The 17776-nt window shown below is 51.2% G+C and overlaps 1 protein-coding gene across 1 annotated transcript in view; it reads left to right on the plus strand.

The window, feature by feature from the left end:
- Positions 1–17776, plus strand: part of CPAMD8 (C3 and PZP like alpha-2-macroglobulin domain containing 8) — a 98770-nt gene that overhangs the window by 67492 nt on the left and 13502 nt on the right. Inside the window, exons 26-30 of the mRNA XM_052643814.1 lie at positions 1013–1189; positions 5157–5238; positions 13602–13758; positions 13888–13962; positions 17453–17618. Coding sequence (XP_052499774.1) covers positions 1013–1189; positions 5157–5238; positions 13602–13758; positions 13888–13962; positions 17453–17618 — 657 coding nt within the window. The remainder of the gene's footprint in view (positions 1–1012; positions 1190–5156; positions 5239–13601; positions 13759–13887; positions 13963–17452; positions 17619–17776) is intronic.

Here is a 17776-nt window from a genome sequence, read left to right on the forward strand (position 1 = left end):
TGTGACATCAGAGGACGGAAGCCCTGGGGCCTGGGGCAGCTTGGCGGTTGTCACCGGGTCAGAGGATGCTGGAGTTTATGATTTCTGAAGCATGAAATCAACTCAGATGTGGCCCTGGGGATGATGGCCCAGCTGGAGGTGATGGGCATAGGGGAGAAGACAGACGGGCAGGGATGGAGAGGAGATGCAGGCAGGTAACTGTGTGCCAGCCAGTGGCTTCAGCGCAGCAGGATGGCAGTGTAGCAAAGAACTGGAAAACCCAGAAAAAGGCGGCGAGAAAGTAGCCAGCCAGGCCCCGCCACAGGAGGAGGCCGCAGGAGCAGCAGCAGCCTCAGTGGGCAGAGGGAGGGAGGCGCAGTCAGCAGGGGGTCCAGGAAGTGTATCAGCAGTATTTGGGGGCATAAAGGCCAGGGAGAGGGGACAGGGTACTGAGGGATGAGAGCACAGTAAGTCAGAAATAACAGGAGAAAAGAACTTTCAAAAGCACACCAACAATACCACACATATAAGAAAGCTTTATGAAAAACCCCAATACTCGTGGTTAAAGAGAAAACCACATTTCATATTGGAAGTCAGAAGAAATATGTGGAATGGAGTCAAATGACTGGATTGACATCTTAACGTTTGTGGGATGCAGCCAAATTTGTGCTAAGAGGAAAATGTATAGTCTCAACTGCACCTATTTAAAAATCTATTTAAAAATCTAGAAAGGAAAAAGCGTTTACTAATAAGAGCATAATGAAAAGGAAGAAAGAACACCTGAGTTACAACCAAAGAAGGGAGGGAAGCATGTAAGATAAGGCCAGCAAGTGTCCACCAAGGCCAAGAGATCAAGCAGGCTGGATGGGCAAGGCTGCCTCCCAGTCTCAGAGGGCAGCCCTGGCAGTCAGATAATGGGAGGCTGGTGTTAGGCCAGGGGTGGGCTCCCTCTGAGGAAAGTCGTCCCTAGGACAATGCCAGGGCATTGAATGAGGCCAGGCCTCAGCCCATTCGTCCTCTTCCTTCTCACCAGGAGACGTCATGGGGCCAACTCTGAACCATCTCAGCAACCTCCTCCGGCTTCCCTTCGGCTGCGGAGAGCAGAATATGATTCATTTTGCACCTAATGTCTTTGTCTTGAAGTATCTCCAGAAAACCCGGCAGCTCAGCCCTGAGGTGGAGAGGGAGACCACTGACCACCTAGTGCAAGGTACTTGGGCGCAGTAGCCTCGGCCACACTGGGCGCAGCCCACGTGCCACGTGCAGAGGATGGGGAAGAAGGCAAAGACGTTGAAAGAGGCCAATCTGGGTGACCTGATCTGGCCCCTGTCAGTCGGAGCCTGGCGTCTGCACCTGTTGGGAAACCGATCTGATTGCTGGTAATCAGCCATGGGGAGAGGAAGAGCATCTTCCCAAAATGTAAATTTTCCTGAACAACCAGAGCAATATAATAGCATTATAAAAACATTTGGGGGAAAAAATAAACCCCTATAAGCTTCCCATCATGCTGGCTCTCCTCTGCCCTCCAGGAGCACAGGTTAGCTTTGCCGTTCTTGGTGTCTCATAACACAGCATCCTGTGGCATGCCTCCCCTCAACCCTGTCCTGTGTGCATAAGATTCATCCACTGGGCTTTGGGGAGCTGTTGTCCATTCACCTCCATTACTATGTGGAGACAGCAGTCGGCATGTCTGCAGATGGGCTTTGGAGCAATTTGCAACTCAGGGCTTTTAGAATGGTACTGTCGGTAATTGTCCTCTTTGCATACTTGGTGAAAACTCATCCAAATTTCTGTGGGGTGAAACCGTTGGGTCTTAGGATGGGTTCAGTTTGTAATCTCCTCAGAGGCTACATTGTGTTTTCATCACATGCATTAATGAAACACAACATACTGAACTCTCCTCTTATTTCCAGTTTTATTTATTTATTTTATTTCCAGTTTTGTCCCCCCTAAATAACATTGAACATCTTCAGAAGTAAACCACCAGTACTGAACTTCAGAAATAAACAAACACCATTGTACTTCTTTAGAAATGAATAACACAGCACTGATCATCTTCACAGATAAATAACACAACACTGAACATCTTCATAGATAAATAACACAGCACTGGACATCTTCCATTGCCATGAATCAAGTCCTTAGGGCAAGGAACAGTCCTGTTTGGGGGTTGGGTACAGGACCTCTGAGGGCCCTGAATTACCCTCTGCACATCTAAGCCTCGCAAGGAGGGGGAAGAGGGAAGGCTGGAGATGGCATCCCAGCTCTGTAAGAGATTCCCATTCTGTGTCCCTGGGTAGGACCTGCTTTTCTCAGTGCCTTTGTCTCCTTCCCAGGTAACAAGGGAGTTAAGTCAGTTGATACCAAAATTCTGGGGCCTCCTGGGCTCTGCTTCTGGCCTTACACTGGAGCCAAAGTGAAAGGAAGGCATGGAGAGGCTGAACCTAGCTCTGAAGCTGGCATCTGCCTCATGCCAGGCATGTGCAGCTCCATCCACGCTGCCTTGAGTTTCCCTCCTTGCAGCCCCTGCGCTAATGGTCCTCGTGTCCCAGATGAGCAAAGTGAGCCTCCTGGGAGTGAAAACGCACCCAAGACCTCACAGGGGCAAGTTGTGGGGGCTTCTCAGACCCCAGGCTCCTCTGGACTGGGGCACAAGGCGCAGGCAGGGCACTAGAGCAAGCCAGAGAGAGACGAGAAACCACTGTCACAATCACGGAAATTTACCGAAAACGACTCAAGAATGCCTGGCTCAGATGATACTGGCCCCTGTGAGACGGGGAAACAGAGGCATGTGAAAATCTCAATTCCTAAGACAAATCTGGAGTCCCTGTCTCCTGGCCTGTTGTGGTTCCCTGTTATTATGTTCCAAAGGCAGTCCCGATGATCTAGAACCATCCGTCCTCATGGATGAGAAAGGAAAAACTTACGATGAAAAATGTATAGCTCTCCGAGGGGCTTCCCTGCTGGTCCAGTAGCTAAGATTGTGCACTTCCACTGCAGGGGCATGGGTTCAATCCCTGGTTGGGGAACTAAGAGCCCACATGCTGTATGGGGCACAGCCAAAAAATAAGATGAACGTGCAACTCTCAGATGGAAAGAGAAGTCAGAGGTTGCCATGGGCTAGAGGTCTGGCTTTGTGAAGGCTGACCACAGACTGCCTGGAACCTTAAGTCTGCTTGGTCCGTGGTGGAGGGGGAGGGGCAGGGCTCAAGTTGGCAGGTTGTGAAAGTCTAGGATGTGGGTGAGCCCTGGCCTCCCAAGGCCAGGCACACACCTCAGTGAACCCATCCAGACTCAGGTCCTTGACTGCCATCCAGAGTGTGATGACCTATAGGGGTGAGCGGCAGCCTGGACCTCCCCTCTACCCAACAGCTTTTCAGACTCAACAAGCCCCAAATCTTCCCCCACCCCCTGGTTTTCCGACACACCTCTGGTGTTGGTTCCCTTGGGCTGCCATAACAAAGTACTGCAAACTGAGTAGGGTAGATCCGTAGGACTTTATTCTGTCCACTTGAAAAATATTCACAACCTTAAAGTTGAGAGTTATGTTTTACTTGGTGGGAATTTTTAGGACTTCAGGCCCCGGAGACAGCATCTCCAGTAATCCTGAGAGAGCAGCTCCTAGAAGGGAGGCGCCAGGTTACATAGAAGTTTTACAACAAAGGGCGGGTAGTCTGAACATCAAAAGATTATTGTTAAAGTAAACCAGACGTTCCAAGGTAAGGAATTTAGCGCTTTTCTCTGTATGGGAGGATGCAAGAGTTTGGGCTCACGGAAATCATTCCTTTTATGTGCACCTCAACTCTTTGGGGCCAGTATCCTGTTTTGCACATCCCGAGCTCCCTTGGGGCTCACTGCAGGGAGCGGTGGCAGTCTGCCGGTGGACTCGATCTAGATGGCAGGTGTCGTCCTCCCTGAGTGCTCTCAGGGCTCACCAGCTCATATTAGAGGGCTGCAGTGGCTGGTGACCGCGGCATCCTTGTTACTGATACGGCAGGAAATAGTCCACGTCTCAGTCCCCTCATGATTCAGGAGGCTGGCGGACTGAAATCAAGGTGTCAACAATGTTGACTCTGTCAGGAGGCTCTGAGGGAGCTGCTATCCCAGGACACTGTCCTGGCGGGATTCTGGTGATGCCAGCTGCTCTTCGTCCGCTCACACGTCACCCTCTGCCTCCATCGTCACAAGCCCTTCCGAGTCTGAGTCATTTTCCTCTCTTCTCTGAGGACACCAGTCATTTGGTTCAGGGCGCAGCCCGATTCAGAAGTGTAATTCCATCTGTAAAGACCCTCATTCCCCATAAGGTCACGTTCTGAGGTTCCAGGTGGACGTGATGGGGGGGGTGGTCTGAGCTCCTGCTCCCTCTTCCCCGGGCTCCATGGACGTAGATCGGTGTGTCCTGCTGGTCAGGCTGCTGCGTTTAGCGCCCTCTGCATTCTTTTTTTCTTCATATCTTGTTCAGTTAAGGTAGCTCTGACTATATTGCAGAGCCCCTCCCTGCCCGTCGCCACCCGCCCCCCACCCCCCGGTCCCAGCCCATGTCTTGGTCGCCTAGACTGTCCCAGCTCCCCAGTGTCTGCTTCCTCTCCAGACCCGACAATCCACCCACTACCTCTGCCCCCTCACCCCCTCCTCTCATGCCCCCTGCTGCCCTCACAGTAAGCCCAACTGCCTGGCCCTGCTTTGGAGGCCCCAGCCCCCCTGACTTCCCTCCTTCTTGTCCTCCTCAATCCCCCGCTGATCTGAGCAAACCAAGCTCTGGCTCCAGTGGATACAGCAACAACCTCTTCAGGTCCCGGGGTGGGTGAGGGTGTGTGGCAAAGGGCCCTGCCTGGAGAGAATGCATTTCACCGTCCCACCCCACCAGGCATGACTGAAGGCCAGTGTGTTACCAGGAGTCATAAAGGGGTGATATCAGGAAACAAAAGAGAAATAAACTAGAGGTTTCAATCCCTCCAGCTGTGCATGCGGGATAGTTTCAAGGACCCCAGCTGTAGGTGTGGGGCAGTTTCAAGAACCCTAGCTGTGTTGTGAGACAGTTTCAAGGACCTCAGATGTGGGCATGGGGCAGTTTCAGGGACCCCCCCCGTGTGGGTGTGGTATTGTTTTGGGGGTCCCGGGGTAGATTGTTGGCCAGCCAGCCATTCACCAGGGTGCTGTCCCCTCTTGCCCCACAGGCTACCAGAGGCAGTTGACCTACAGGCACCAGGACGGCTCCTATAGTGCTTTTGGAGAGCGGGACGAGTCGGGGAGTATGTGGTGAGTCATCATTCCCCAGGCACGGCTACCGAGGTTCCCCCACGTGAAGCCACAGCCTCATGTCCAGCACAGCATAGCCAGGACCCCAGGGGCTTGATCCTGTTGACTGACAAAGTACATGCAACCTAAAGGTTGAGAGTTATGTTTTATTTGGCAGAAACTTTTAGGACTTCAGGCCCGGGAGACATCTCAAGTAACCCTGAGAGAACTGCTCCGTGGAGGCAAGGGGAGGAGCCAGGTTATATAGAAGTTTTATAACAAAGGGCAGATGTGTGAACATCAAAAGATTATTATTAATTAAAGAAAACCAAATAACCCAAGTTGAGGAATTTACTGCTTTTCTGTGTGGGAAGATACAAGAATCTGGGCTCACTGAGACAGTTTCTTTCACATGCACTGCAGCTATCTGGGGCCAGTGCCAGCATCCTGTGTTGGCACCTCCTGAGCTTTCTTTCCTCGGGGCTCACCGTAGGGAGTGGCTACAGTCTGATGGCTGCTAGAAGGCCGCTGTTCTTCTCCTTCCTGAGTTCCCTCAGGGCTCACCAGCTCACACTGGGAGGGCTGCAGTGGCTGATGACTGTGGCATCCTTGTTTACCGATGTGGCAGGAGATATTCCATTTCTCTGTCCCCAGGGTGGTGGGCTTCCCTTGTGGCTCATCTGGTAAAGACTCTGCCTGGGTTTGATCCCTGGGTTGGGAAGATCCCCTGCAGAAGGGAGTGGCTACCTGCTCCAGTATTCTGGCCTGGAGAATTCCACGGACTCTACAGTCCACGGGGTCGCAAAGAGTCAGACACGGCTGAGCGACTTTCACTTCACTTTCACTTCTGGGTGATGAGGAGCCTGTGTGGAAAGTGGAGACAGCCATGGTCCTAGCGCCTGGGGGTTAGAGGTTTGTTGGGATGGCGGGGGGGGGGGGGTGGGGGTGGGCGGGGGTTTCTGCCTGGCCTGCGTGTGGTGGAGCTGGACGCAGTGGCTGCTACTGTTACTGCTTCTGCTGTTGCTGCCACAGTGCCCAGGAACTGAACCCCTGCTCTCTGGCCCTTTGTGGATGAGTCCTGGGTTCTCTGAGCCTCCTCAGAGGCCACTGGACCCAGGAATGGGATTACCCTGAGCAGGAGGGGATGGACTGGGAGAGGCCAGACCACTGCCTTGAGGCTGTGTTGGAGAGTTCAGGAGGAGCATTCTGGGGTCAGGTTTCCCTTGTCGGTGGCTTCCTCTGGCTTTCAGGGTCAGCTAGGGCAGGGAGGACCTGCGTGCACCTGTGTCTTATTCCCTAGGAGTTCTTGGCATCATCAGGGATTTGCCTCATCCACTTTGGGGCTTACTGAGGAAGTAGGGTGCCCCCAACTTCCTGTTTCTAGTGGGGCCTCCTTCTCAGTGCCACACCTAGATGGCACCTGCAGCACCTGTGGGCATGGAAAGTGTCTGGTCCTTGCAGCAGTGCTCAGGGCCAGGGGCACAGGGGCACAGCTGGCTGAGCCCACACTGCAGTGCAGAATCACTCACTTGGCTCCAGAGGGGCCCAGCCTTGGTGACCTGCTCAGCTCCCCAGTCCCCAGAAGTCTGTCCCATTTCTGTCCCAGGACCCTGCCTTGCTGACAGTCCTTGAGGCAAGGCCACAATCATGCTCTAGCAAGCAGAGGCCCCCACCCACTCTCAGGGATGGCTAAAGTCATTGAGTCACTCTCTGAAAGCTGGCCAAGTCCTGACAGTTCCAAGAGGCCTCCACCAGTCAGAAATAGTGAGCTGTGATCTGTGTACGCCTTCCCACAGTTCTCACATACACTGAACAAGAGAAGATGAATTCTGCTGTGGTCATGGAAACGTGACACCCAGCAGTTTGCCTCTCCTCCTTGGCCTTGTAAAACCTCCTCATAGATCAAAGTTGCTGGATGCACAGGACGTGGGCAACAGCAATACACGGGACATCCACCCTGGAGCTGAGCAAACCCAGTCTCAGTCTTGTGTGAACTGTGTGACCTTAGACCAGATGCTCAACTTTTCTGTTTCCTCACCACACATCCCTCTCAAGACCAGGATCTAGGAGGCAACGGGATAAGGGTGTAAGGATGCTCATCACGGTGCCAGGTACCCACTGGGATGGATGCCTTGTTAGCACCACTCCCTAAATACTTAGGGCTTCCCTCAAAGCTCAGTCAGTAGAGGATCTGCCTGCAATTCAGGAGACCTGGGTTTGATTCCTGGGTTGGGAAGATCCTCTGGAGAAGGAAATAGCAACCCACTCCAGTATTCTTGCCTGGAGTGTCTCATGCATAGAGGAGCCTGGCGGGCTACAATCCATGGGGTTGCATGAGTTGGACACGACTTAGCAACTAAACCAGCACTACCTAAATACTTGAGTGGGAAGTCCGGGATCCAGTCCAACTCCCTTTAAACTCAGGGTCTGTTATAGAGGTTCCTGTGCATCCAATGTACATTCATTCATTTATTCATTTGTTCATCCAAGGGTTTAATATTTGCCAGGCTATTGTTCTAGTTCCAAGGGAGCAAGAAAGGCATGGTCCTTGCCTCTGAGAGAGAGAGAGAGAGACCCTTCATGAGATGTAATAGTTAGCTACTGCTGTGTAACAAGTTACCTCCAAAACATAGCCATTTAAAACAACAAATATTCATTGTCTCAGTTTTGTGGGTCAGGAATTCCGGCGTGGATTAGCTGGCATTGCTGGCTTGCGACCCTCCCAAGGTTGCAGTCATGGTGTTGGCTGGGGCTGCCGTCATCGAAAGGCTTGACTAGGGCTGGAGCATTTGTTTCCCAGTCGGTCCTCCCCCATGGCAGGTGACAGGGGGCCTGGGTTTCTCACTGAAGACCCTTCCATAGGGCGGCTTGCATGTCCTTACAGCATGGCAGCTGACTTCCCCTGGAATAAAAATCAAAGAGAGAAAGTAAGGAGGGCTCCCCATGCTTTTATCATCTGGTTTCCTGAGTCATACTGTCACCCCCACGAGTCCAGTCACTAGGTACAGCCTATACTGTCCCACTGCTTGAAAGGAGAAGAAGCAAGGCATTTGTGGATATATTTTAAAGCTACTACGTCAAGTATATAATTTCTCATATCTATAAAGCAAATAAAACTTGTTGAGGGGATAGGGTATGATGAGGTACACAGTTATATGGGGTGGTCAGGAAAGGTTTTCCAAAGGAGATGGGGGACAGCTGTATGAAAATCCAAGGGGAGAGGATTCCAGGCGGTGTGAACAGCCTGTGCAAAGGCCCTGAGGCAGCCCTGACAAGTTTGAGCCCGAGAAGGGGGCCAGTGTGGCTGGCAGCACAGGCAAGGATGAGATCCCTGCCACAAGGGAGGAGAGGGTGCCAGGGCCAGAATGAGCAAGAGAGGAGTTTGGGTGTTATTCCAGAGGGAGCAAGAGGGCTTGGTGCAAAGCATGGCTGTAACCGGAGTCATGCTGGGCTGTGTGCATATTGAATGAACAAACTTGATTTGTTAGAACAGTTCTAGATTCATAGAAAAATTTTAGTAGATAGAATGAGTTCTCAAACTTTCTATCTTCCTTAGATGCAGTTTCCCCCAGTATTAACATCTTGCATTAATGACGTGCATTTGTTATAATTGATGGACCAGCATTGCTACATTATTGTTAACTGAGGCCTGTTGTTTACATTAGGGTTCATCCTTTGTGTCGCATAGTTTATGGGTTTGGACAAATGTACACTGTCACCTACCCACCATTAAGGCATCATGCCGAATAATTTTCTGCCCTAAAAATCCCGTGGGCTCTGCGTAGTCACCCCTCCCTACCCCAGCCCCTGGTCACCACTGGTCCTTTCACTAGTTCCGTAGTTTTGCCTTTTCCAGAATGTCACAGAGTTGGAATCATAGAGCATGCAGCCTTTTTCCGATTGCTTCTTTCACTTAGGAATATGCACTTGAACTTCCTCCATGTCTTATCCTGGCTTGATAGCGCGTTTCTTTTTATTACTGAATAATATTCAACTGTGTGCATGTAGCACAGTTTGTTTATCCCTGTTGGTGATTTAAGATGGAAAAGTAAGGAGAACAGTGTAGCAGAATGTGGGAATTTCACAGTTTCCAGTGCAGAGGCAACTAAGTTCCGTCTGGATCCTGCAGTGTTTGAAATTTCCCTCTGGCTGCTGTGTACGGAGCATGTGATGGGACGGGGTCGGGCTGGTGGGGGCGGTGGAGCAATGAGGTGCCAGGCTGACACAGGGGCCATGGGAGTGTAAGGAAGAGGGTGGATTTGGGGTATCTGGGAAAGAAAGTGACCAAGACAAGCTGATTCGTAGGTTTGGAGTACATTTTAAGGTTAATATTTCAGATTTTGACAATTTGCAGAAACAGAGCTTGAAGGCACTTGATTTTCTTTTTCTTTTTTTTTATTGTGTTAAAATATACATAACATAAAATTTACCATTTTAACCATTTTAAGTGTGCAGTTCAGTGGTATTAAATACATTCATATTGTGCAGCCATCACCACCATCCATCCTCATAACTCATTTCACCTTGTAAATCTGAAACTCTATACCTATTAAAACTCAACATTCAAAAAACTACAATCATGGCATCCAGTCCCATCACTTCATAGCAAATAGATGGGGATACAATGAAAACAGTGACAGACTTTATTTTCTTGGGCTCCAAAATCACTGCAGATGGTGACTGCATCCATGAAGTTAAAAGACACTTGCTCCTTGAAAGAAAAGCTATGACCAACCTACACAGGACATTAAAAAACAGAGACATTACTTTGCTGATAAAGGTCCATCTAGTCAAGGCTATGGTTTTCCAGTAGTCATGTATGGATGTGAGGGTTGGACCATAAAGAAAGCTGAGCACCAAAGAATTGATGCTTTTGAACTGTGGTGTTGGAGAAGACTCTTGAGAGTCCCTTGGACTGCAAGGAGATCCAGCCAGTCCATCCTAAAGGAGATCAGTCCTGAATATTCATTGGAAGGACTAATGCTGAAGCTGAAGCTCCAATACTTTGGCCACCTGATGCGAAGAACTGACTCACTGGAAAAGGCCCTGATGCTGAGGAACATTGAAGGCAGGAGGAGAAGGGGACGACAGAGGATGAGATGGTTGAATGGCATCACCGACTTGATGGACATGAGTTTTGAGCAAGCTCCGGGAGTTGGTGATGGACAGGCAAGGGTGGCGTGCTGCAGTCTATGGGGTCACAAAGAGTCAGACTCAACTGAGTAACTGAACTGATACCTGCTGCTGCTGCTAAGTCACTTCAGTCGTGTCTGACTATGTGTGAACCCATAGACGGCAGCCCACCTGGCTCCCCCGTCCCTGGGATTCTCCAGGCAAGAACACTGGCTGCCATTTCCTTCTCCAATGCATGAAAGTGAAAAGTGAAAGTGAAGTCGCTCAGTCATGTCCGACTCTTAGCGACCCCATGGACTGCAGCCTACCAGGCTTCTCTGTCCATGGGATGTTCCAGGCAAAAGTACTGGAGTGGGGTGCCATTGCCTTCTCTGGAACTGATACCTATTAAATGCTAACCCCTCATTCTCGCCTCCCCCCAGACCCTGGAAGCCCCATCCTACTTTCTGCCTCTGATTCTGGCCACTCTAAGTGCCTCATATAAATGAAATCATACAGTACCTGCCTTTTTGTGATTGGCTTATCCCACTCAGCATCATGTCTTCAATGTTCATCCATATTTTAGCATTTTTCAGAATTTCTTTCCTTTTCAAGGCTGAATAATATTCTATTGTATGGATATACTGATGTTGGCAGGTGAGAGGACCTCAGTCCTCATCTTCTTTGGAGAAAGAATTCCACAAAGAGAGTTTGTGAAGCAGGCATAGTTTATTGGAGCCACAGTATGTGCAAAGAGAACAAAGAAGCAATTTATTTAGAGCAGAACCAAAGCAGAAATACACACCCAGAGAAGGATGCGGGCATCCTCCTTGATGGGAAGTGTGCCAGAGAAGTGATTTAAGTCACCTACATGGGGGTAGTTTTCCGGGTTTTTTTTCCCTCTGGCCAGTCATGCTTCACTTGCCACATCTGTCCTGACCCAGGGCCCTTCCCGATGTGCACATGAGTCTTTTAACCACAGTGGATTCCAGTGAGGGGGTCTCTGGAAGCCTGACGGAGCAGAGGTTATGGGTTAGTGCCTCCTCCCTTTATGACCCCCTAGGAGCTGTTTCATGCGTGTGCAGCTAGGGAGGACTTCCTGACCTCAAGAATGAGAGATGTGATCGTCTTATCTTTTTACTCCAGCAGGGCTCAGCTCCTACCATTGACTCTTTTCCTTGAAATGTCAGGGGAAAACAAGCTCCAATGTACTCATTTTGACCGACTGCAGCTGCTCAGCGCAGGGGCCCATCTGCGTCCAACCTCAGTACCACATTTTCTTTTTCATTTATCTGTCAGTGGACACAGGGTTGCTTTTATAGTTTGGCTGTTGGGAATAATACTGCTAGGAGCATGGGTGTGCAGATATCTCTTGGGGACCCTGCTTTCATTTCTTTGGGATGTATACCCAGAAGTGGAATTGCCGGATCACATAATTCTGGGGCTTCTCTGGTGGCTCAGTGGTAAAGAAATTACTTACCATTGCAGGAGACACCAGTTTGATCACTGGGTCAGGAAGGAAATGGCAACCCACTCCAGTATCCTTGCCTAGAGGAGGAGTCTGGTGGGCTACACTCCATAGGGTCGCAAAAGAAGCTAACATCACATGGTGACTTGACAACAACAACATGATAATTCTATGTTCCTTTATATTTTAGGAATCACCATACTGTTTCCCACAGTGGCTGTACCATTTTCCATCCCCACCAGCAGTGCGCAAGGGTTCCAGTTTCCCTGCATCCTCACCAGTGCTTGCTGTCTTCTGTTGTTTTGTTTTTGTTTGATAGCGGCCATCCTGATGGGTGTGAAGTAGGGGAACCACTCGATTTTGAAGAGGATGGGCTCCTCTTCCATCTTGAGTTGGGGCATTTCCCTTGCTGACCGTTCTGCTGTGTGTCCCTCTTGGCTTCCTGGTTTCCATCCGGTGGTTCTTCTGAGTTCATTTTTTTTCATTCATTCATCCCCCAGCCCCGTCATCTCCCATTCAGGGTGCACTAGCAACAGTTGGGGAGAAGGCAATGGCACCGCACTCCAGTACTCTTGCCTGGAACATCCCATGGGTGGAGGAGCCTGGTAGGCTGCAGTCCATGGGGTTGCTAAGAGTCAGACACGACTGAGCGTCTTCACTTTCACTTTTCACTTTCATGCATTGGAGAAGGAAATGGCACCCCACTCCAGTGTTCTTGCCTGGAGAATCCCAGGGACGGGGGAGCCTGGTGGGCTGCCGCCTATGGGGTCGCACAGAGTCGGACACAACTGAAGCGATTTAGCAGCAGCAGCAGCAGCAACAGTTGGGCTGGGGGGTGGGGCAAACAAGGGACAGGCTGCAGAGATAAGGGTAAACACAGAGGGAGGGCCTGGGAGTCTAGAAGCAGCCAGCTCATCCAAGAGTGGAGGTGCCAAGTGCTAGTGGAAGTGCTGGGAGGCTTCCTCTGAGAAGACACCCCTGGGTTGAGCATTGAGAAGACTTCTCAGTGAATACTGAGAGGACAACAAGTAAGACCTCATCCTGTAAAGAAAAGAAGTAGGAGCACTCTGCGTTCAGGACCTGGGTAACTGAGTGACTGAACGCGTTTGTGGGATGTTTTCAGCTGCAAACAGCATAAAAATGACTGAAAAAGGAATTCTGAACATCAGTTCACATCGCAGAGCTGAGGAGTCTCCAGGACTGGCCAGCCTGGCAGCCTGACAGTGCACTTGGGCCCCTGGTTCTTCCCCTTGGTTCCTGTGGACCTCCTCAGCGCAGCGGCTGCTCTCCTTGTGGTAGCAAAATGGCTGCAGCTGCTCCGGGCATCACCTCATGTGCCCATTCCAAAGCCATTTGCAGCCCTGGGGACTAGAATGCTCATGGCTGTGGCTGACTAGGGCTACAGAGAAGCCCGAGTGTCCAGGGTACCTGATTACTGGTTTTTCCCTGGGATCTCTCAGCAAAACTGGGGATCTCTTGGGGAATAGTTATGGAGGAGCAACAAGGAAGGTCTTTCACACGTGGTGGTGGTGGGGGCGGGGGGACTTGACAGGCTCAGAAAAAGGTGCTTCCCAGGTGGGAGGGAGTTAACAGGGAAGATAGGCTGTATCATCAGGCCCTGCTGGGCGCCCATCAAGTGCTCACAACAGGGCAGACTGGGCCCTGGTGTCTTACAGAGAAGGAAGCAGAGTCTTGGGTGATGTGGGGAGTGTACCACAGTCCCTCAGTGGGCACATGGGAGGTGACTTTGTTTTGGGACAGCCCAGCCTGTGGCTCTCTCAGCCTGTACTCCGTCCTGTTTCAGGCTCACGGCCTTTGTCCTAAAGTCCTTCGCCCAAGCTCGCAGCTTCATCTTCATCGACCCTCTGGAGCTGGAAGCCGCCAAGGACTGGATTGTCCAGCAGCAGCAGGCAGACGGCTCCTTCCCGGCAGTGGGCAGGATTCTGAACAAGGACATTCAGGTCAGCAGCCTCTCAGTCTCCTCCGGGAGCCCTGGCCTTGTTCCGCTTGCTCCCCGGGTTTGTCTGCAGCCGATGGGGTTGGGAGGCTGTCCCCTCGGGTTGGGGTGAGACCCACAAATCCTCTTACAGGGTGGGATCCACGGCACAGTCCCACTGACAGCCTACGTGGTGGCCGCGCTCTTGGAAGTGGACCCAGCCTCGGAGGTAAGTGCAGGGGCCCGGGAGATGCTCGGCTGGAGGAGCAAGCGAGCAGTTTCCCCTTGCCAGCCAGGCTGGCCGTCTTCAGCTTCTATTTCTTCCTTGCTGTCCTCCTTCTGTTCATTAATGGGACATTTTCATGCTTTCCAATGGTCACAGTTCTTGTGACCTTACCACTTCTTGTGACCTAAGCAGATGCATGAGAGATTCTGGTGGTAGTCATGAGGGGCATGCGTGTGCCCCTGAGTTTGAGCCTTCCCAGGACTGTCCATAGCCCCCAGCCCCCATCTGGAGAATCACTGGAGGCTCAGTCGTTATCCTGGACAGTGGCCTGTGGGCTGGCTTTGGGAAGCCTGGTACAAAATGTTGGATGGGACTTCCCTGGCGGTCCTGTAGGTAAAGACTCCGTGCTCCTGGTGCAGGGCCTTGGGTTTGATCCTTGGTTGGGAACTAAGATCCCATATGCCATGCAGTGCAGCCGAAAAATTAAAAAAAAAAAAAATTAACTTGTGAATGCTTCGGGGGAGAAAGGTCTAGAACCTTTGGGGACAGTTAGTACTGGACCCAGCAGGACTTAGATGTCCCAAGGAATTCCAGGGTTGTTGTCACTTCTGTGAGGCTGTCCCAAGTGGGAGTGGCATGTCCCCTGCAGCGGGAGCTCCCAGGATAGACAGATCTCAGCCGCCAGGCTAGCGATTCCACCATTCCTCACATCTGTGCCAATTCTAAAACCTCTGATGATGCATTATGATTTGTGGCGCTTCTCAGATTTTTCCGCTTCACAATGCAGATTTGTAACTGCTGTGTTTAGAGTTTGCTGTGACCTAAGACCCTCCATGTCCCGAGGGCCCCTCACTTGTCATGTGTTAAGAGGTTGAATTGGGTTGCCCGAAACCCCAACCCCTAAGTCAGCTCAGGCTGCTGTCACAAAATACCGCAGACCAGGAGCTTAAACAACAGACCTTTATGGTCGCTAAGAGTCGGATAGGACTGAGTGACTTCACTTTCACCCTTCACTTTCATGGATTGGAGAAGGAAATGGCAACCCACTCCAGTGTTCTTGCCTGGAGAATCCCAGGGACGGGGGAGCCTGGTGGGCTGCCGTCTATGGGGTCGCACAGAGTCGGACACGACTGAAGCGACTTAGCAGCAGCAGCAGAGTGTAGTTGCCTTACAGTGCTGGGTTAGTTTCTACTGAACAGCGAGTGAATCAGCCATACAGATACATATGCACGCATGCTGAGTAGCTTCAGTCGTGTCTGACTCTTTGCGACCCCATGGACTGTAGGCCCAGGCTCCTCTGTCCATGGGATTCTCCAGGCAAGAATACTGGAGTGGGTTGCCATGCCCTCCTCCAGGGGATCTTCGTGACTCAGGGATCGAGCCCACGTCTCCTGCATTGGCAGGCCGGTTCTTTACCACGAGCGCCACCTGGGAAGCCCACATGTACATGTATCCCCTCTTTTTTGAATTTCCTCCCCATTTAGGTCCCCAGAGCATTGGGTAGAGTTCCCTGTGCTATACAGTAGGTTCTCATTGTTATGTTTTCTACATAATAGTGTGTATACGTCAATCCCAGCCTCCCAGTTCATCCCCCCATTTTCCCCTTGGTGTCCATTCATTTCTTCTCTACACTGTGTCTCTGTTTCTGCTTTGCAAATAGGTTCATCTGCACCATTTTTCTAGACTCCACATACATGTATTAGCACACAGTATTTGCTTTCGTCTTTCTGACTTAACCCCGCTTTGTGTGACAGTCTCTAGGTATATCCACGTGTCTGCAAATGTTCCTTTTGAAGGCTGAGTGATATTCCACTGTATATGTGTACCCCATGTCCTTTACCCATTCCTCTGTAAGTGGACATTCAGGCTGCTTCTGTGTCCTGGAAGACATTCATTTCCGATGGTTCTAGAGACTGAAAAGTCCAAGGTCGGTATTCTGGTTGATTCAGTCTTGGTTTTTTTTTTTTCAGTTCAGTTTGTAATGAGGGGTCTCTTCCTGACTTGTATTCAGTCATCTTCTCTCTGTGTCTTCGTGTGGCCTTTTCTTGGTGTATGACCAGGAAGAGAGGTGGGATGGGTTGAGGGGAGAGAAGGAGAGAGAAAGAGAGAGACCACTGTGGTCTCCCTTATAAGCAGTCTAACAGATTCCAGGGACTCCACTCTCTTGCGTGTGTGTGTCAGTCCATGGAAATCTCCAGGCAAGAATACTGGAGTGGGTATTCTTCCTGACCCAGGAATTGAACCGGGGTGTCCTGCATTGCAGGCGGATTCTTTACCAGCTGAGCTACCAGGGAAGCTCCACTCTCTTGGTCTCATCTAATAAACCTAATAATAATCTCCCAAAGCACCGGCTTGCCCCCCCACCCCCCACCCTCCACCGCAGCCACGGGGGGTTAAGGCTTCAAGATACAAATCCGTGAAGGGGAGCTACAGATCCAGCCCCAAGACTCCAGAATGTGATTGTATTTGCAGACAAGGCCTTTGTAGAGGTAGTCATGTTAAAACGCGGACTTTAGGGTGGGTACTCATCCAGTATGACTGGCATCCTGGGAAAAGGAGGACATTAGGGCACAGAGAAGGAAGATGCTGTGAAGATACAGGGAGAAGATGCCCAGGAGAGATGCCTGCAGCGGATCCTCTGCCCGTGGCCCTCAGAAGGAACCGACCTTGCCAACACATTGATCTCAGACTTCTGGCCTCCAGATCCACAAGACAAGAAATGTCCACTTTAAAACAAACAAACAAACAGTATTTACTTATTTATCTGGCTGCACTGGGTCTTAGTTTGTGGCACACAGGATCTTCAGTCCTCTTTGCGGCCTTTGGGATCTTTTATTGCTGCATGCAATCTCTTAGTTGCAGCATGTGGGACCTAGTTCCCTGACCAGGGATGGAACCCAGGCCCCCTGCCTTGGGAACGTGGAGTCTTAGCCACTGGACCACCAGAGAAGTCCTTAAATTCATGAATGTTTTGACTCACTCATTTTTCCATTTAACCTATATTGCTGGGCAGCTTCTCTGAACTAAGGCCATCACTGGACAATGAACTTGGTTTCTGTCCTCCAGCCGCTCACACTGTGGGGCAGGAGCATGATCAGGGCTGGTGGGCTTCTCGGAGGAGGTGACAATTGAGGTGAGGCTTGGAGGATGAGGTGGGCCTGAGCTGGGAGGTCTTGGAAGCCAGCCTGATGATAGTGTGGTATGGGGCAGGGCAGCCAGGGCTCTCCCCGCTTCCTCCCAAGTGTCTCTGAGTTGAGTGGTGGTGCTCAGACTCCATCTGGAAAAAGTTGGCACCAACATATTAATAAACGGAAGGGAATGGGGTTTTGAAAGCCGGGGCTGTAGGCAATTATGCACCAGAAGTATACAAAGTGAGGGGCTGCAAGCCATCCAGTGGTTTCGCCAGGCATGCCCCTGGGACTTTCGGGAGGGTGGTCTGCACGGTGCAGGCTGAGCAGCCTCCCAGGGCTCCACTTCCCACCCCTCCCTGCAGGAGGAGAGGGGTGCCATTACCAAAGCCAGACACTTCCTGGAGTCCAGCTCATCCCTGGTTACGGACCCCTACAGCAGTGCCCTGACTGCCTACGCGCTGACCCTGCTCCGCAGCCCTGCAGCCCCCGCCGCTCTGCGCAAACTCCGCAGCCTGGCCATCACCCAGGGTAGGTGCCCTTGCCCACCACCCCAGCAGACACAGTGTGGGGCCAGCCCAGCAGGCCCCAGGAAGCAGCTCGTGGACACGTGCTTGAAACTAAGGAGGCGTCCTTGGCTCACTCTGTTTTGTTTACACATTTATTGTTGTTGTTTAGTTGCTAAGTTG

Source organism: Budorcas taxicolor, chromosome 7, assembly GCF_023091745.1.
Source record: "Budorcas taxicolor isolate Tak-1 chromosome 7, Takin1.1, whole genome shotgun sequence".
NCBI classification, from domain to species: Eukaryota; Metazoa; Chordata; class Mammalia; order Artiodactyla; family Bovidae; genus Budorcas; species Budorcas taxicolor.